Raw genomic sequence first — 3,391 nt, 5'->3', positions numbered from 1 at the left:
TAGGGAAAAAAAAGAGTTCTCAAAGGCAATGACCACCACAAACACACTTTTCACTACTGTAGCACACCACAGGAAAAGCAGCAGCCTCTTAATAATTGGGTTCTACACTACACAATAATTAAACACCCTTCACATAGCAAAACGTCCCCTGTTTCTGTATCTACCTAATAATCACCTTCCTCTATTGAACGTCTTTCCCACGATTATATGTATAGATGCTAAGATAAATGCCTTAGCCACAATTCAGTGGGTTCCGAGTAGATTTTCATATCTAATTAGACAGGTCATCATTTCAAAGAGACACTCTGGAGATGAACAGAGCGATACAATATATGGCATTAACTCAATTGGCAGCAGTGTTCTCTTTGGGTCTAGAACAAAGTCATACCCTATGCAAGAGTTAAACCGCTTTGATGCGCTCCGTCATCCCAAAGCACGTATTTTATTAACCCAGCAGAGATGCCTGCCAGGGTGTTCTTATCACCCAAATCAATGCTGCTGAAGGTGCTCTGTTTCGGATGTGACCTAACGCTTTGTTCACTGTGGAGCCCTTTTTACAAGGAAGAAGGTGAGTGCTCCGCAGGCTCGGCTGCTAACGTGTTCTTACTGCTCCTACGGAAGAGCTCCCTTCCTCCCTGTCACGCCGTATCGCCAAGCTCCATTTGGGGGTACTCCGCATTCCCCGACTCGCTCTGCATCAGCTGTGGCCACAGAATTCCTGTACACAGGACTAGATCCTGAAGGTCCTACTCAAGACGTAAAGGTATGGAAGTGTCTGCTGAGACCAGTCTTGTCTAATAAGTTTGTAAAGCGCACAGACATCATGGAACAGTAATGTATTATTATAAAACATTTACATACTCCAAGACTGCAAAACAATAGGATTTCCTTACCATGACATATTTCCCTCCCACACTTTCCAGCAAAGCAAATTAACATATCATCATACTTCATACTCTTAATCTAACGTCAGCTCTTTAATGCAGTTTCTAAAACACAACAAAACTACGAAGTTGATCTTAGCAATAAAAGTGCAAAGTAAGTTCCTTACTCAAACCATCTGATGTATGGATTGACTTTTCCACTAATTAAAGGCTTTAATATGTTCGTCATTTACAAATCAAAGTCAACGGATAGGACGTCATTCTGCCCTGGTGAAATGCACAGGAAATTGCTTCCACTTTTCAGCGGCAAGGCCTCAGACAGACGGCTGTATTCAGCGCATTAGATTCCCTGAGAGCCACAGCTCCAGTTCCTAAAACCTAAGATGTGAGAACGGATGGATTTTCAGTCTGCGCAATTTGTTTCGTCACACACTGTAAAGCTCTGGTTCGTCAGGAGTGGAGTAACTACTGCAACCCCTAATTTTCTCTCAGAGGAACAGCATGGTTGGTACGTGACAGTGGAGCAGCCATGCAGCTTCTCCCCTTGACCAAGAAGCTTCCAGATGCTTCTATCTTCAAAGTTAACCTGAAGTACTGTAACATCTTAAAGGTTATAGTAAAATTGTATTTATTTTATTCTTCAAAATCTTCTGCACCACATGCCAGTTAAAGCATAAAACATCCACAGGCTCTGCAATGAACTCAAGCTGGGCTACGGAAGAGATGCCCCTACAGCCCCTTTGCGGTGTCAGGAAACGTACCGCTGCTACCCAAAAGCGATGCTTCTAAACTGGTAGTAATAAATGGTCAGATTCACTTGAGAGCAGGAACTGCTTTTTATTTCACTTCAGACGTTCCACCTAGCACCTCTTCCTCCCCTTCCTGTACCACTTTTTAAGTTGAAAGTCTGACTGAAAGGAGTTCTGCAACTGACATCCTGAACCTCATCCCTATTTCTCTGACAACTCCTGTTTACCTCCAACCTCTATGTCCTCATACTACTCTTTCTTCACATGGATGTCATCTACGTTTGCCCCCACCTGCCATTTCCTCTGCACTGTCATTTCTCTCTTCAAAAAAGCCTCACTAAAGTGAAAGTACTCAGGGGTTTGACTAATCTGCCAATGGGAGGGCAGATCAAGGTTCTCAACCCGCTCTGCTCTACGGCCACTTGATGTACTGATTTTGAGGGAGGTCAAAGAAAGGAAAAGTCAATTTTTTTCTTATTTAGCATGTACATGACTACAGATAAGGTGACACCAATTTATCTTCAGGTTTTTACTTTACAGAAAAGATGGAGTAAGCAAGTGATAAACAACAGGGAAAAGTGTTTCTCTCACCACTGAAAACCAGCACTACCAATGGGCAGCAATTAAAGCGTTTTAACCAGACTATTACTGCCAACCAGATGACAAATTAAGGCTCCCAAACTACAAAATGGTGGCAAGACAAGAAATGACGGAGCCATATGTCAGCTCCAGATACACTGGAAATGCTCAAATGCACATGAACCCAGTAAAACCCCATCCTGAAAAGACATCTTAACTGTGAGGGGGTGGGTGCTCCTTTGGGATGAGGAACTCACTTACCCAGATTTCAAGTCTGTAATCCGTAAACAACTAGTCGCATCCAGTCCTACTTTTCCATTCCTGACCACGCTGGAAATGAAGGGTGAGAGTGCTGGAGAAATTCTATTCAAGGCAACTTCAGGTGACATTTTAGTTTGTTCCTCTTTCCTTTTGTCTTGAGCTGCACAGGGACGGTAAGGGGAGAAAACGAGATCAGAAAGTATCCTACTTATGTGATGGAAATTCACACACTCTCTGCAAACGTCAGAAGGAAAAAGCTAAGCACACAACAGCTTGGGAAGGTGGAGGGACGGAGGTGTGCACAGCTTCATAAAGAAAAAACAAACACAGGTGATTTCTTTTTTGTCCTCTCTCTGCAACACTGAATGAAGCCCCTTTACTCAATGTCAATGTACAACCACACTTGTGACCCCGTCTCCTTTAATTAAGACTACCCCTACCAGAATAAAACTGAGGCCCGTCTGGCCCTGCAGAGGCCAGCCCTTCCCGGGAGCACTTCTGTGAGCAGTCAATAACTGATAGGCCACGTCCGCTCTGCTGCCACTGAAATGAGAGGGACTCCCCGCACTGCTGGCCATGGGATGAAGGGTTTGATCATCTCTCCACACCACCACTAGCGTAACCATCAGCAGCACTGCTTTTACATCCCTTCGCTGGGTAGGTGCTGACCGCGCTTCACGACGCCTTCGATGGGCTAACGCTGCTTTTCTGCCCGCAGCATCCCTGCACTCTTGGAAAGGCCCCTGCACTCACGAGGCGGATCAGGAAGCTGACGTACACACGTTTTAAACGTGGCTTTTCCCGAAGCACCTGTGTGACCTTACACTAAACCCGTTAGGCCCCACTGAGCCAGCACACACTATAACCTGCTGCTGAAATGCAGGAACTGAGCACATGCACGCTTTAAGCCACTGCACC

The 3,391-nt window shown here is 45.0% G+C and overlaps 1 protein-coding gene across 1 annotated transcript in view; it reads right to left on the bottom strand.

Annotated features, from left to right (window-relative positions):
* Positions 1-2,625, bottom strand: part of BRE (brain and reproductive organ-expressed (TNFRSF1A modulator)) — a 129,267-nt gene extending 126,642 nt beyond the window's left edge. Inside the window, exon 1 of the mRNA XM_010144030.1 lies at positions 2,474-2,625. Coding sequence (XP_010142332.1) covers positions 2,474-2,601 — 128 coding nt within the window. The 5' untranslated portion in view covers positions 2,602-2,625. The remainder of the gene's footprint in view (positions 1-2,473) is intronic.
* Between the last annotated feature and the right edge of the window lie 766 nt (positions 2,626-3,391).

The sequence above is a fragment of the Buceros rhinoceros genome, unplaced genomic scaffold (assembly GCF_000710305.1).
Source record: "Buceros rhinoceros silvestris isolate BGI_N320 unplaced genomic scaffold, ASM71030v1 scaffold7569, whole genome shotgun sequence".
NCBI classification, from domain to species: domain Eukaryota; kingdom Metazoa; phylum Chordata; class Aves; order Bucerotiformes; family Bucerotidae; genus Buceros; species Buceros rhinoceros.
The sequence above is the reverse complement of the archived record's forward strand: the minus strand, read 5'-3'. Positions and strand labels throughout refer to the sequence as shown.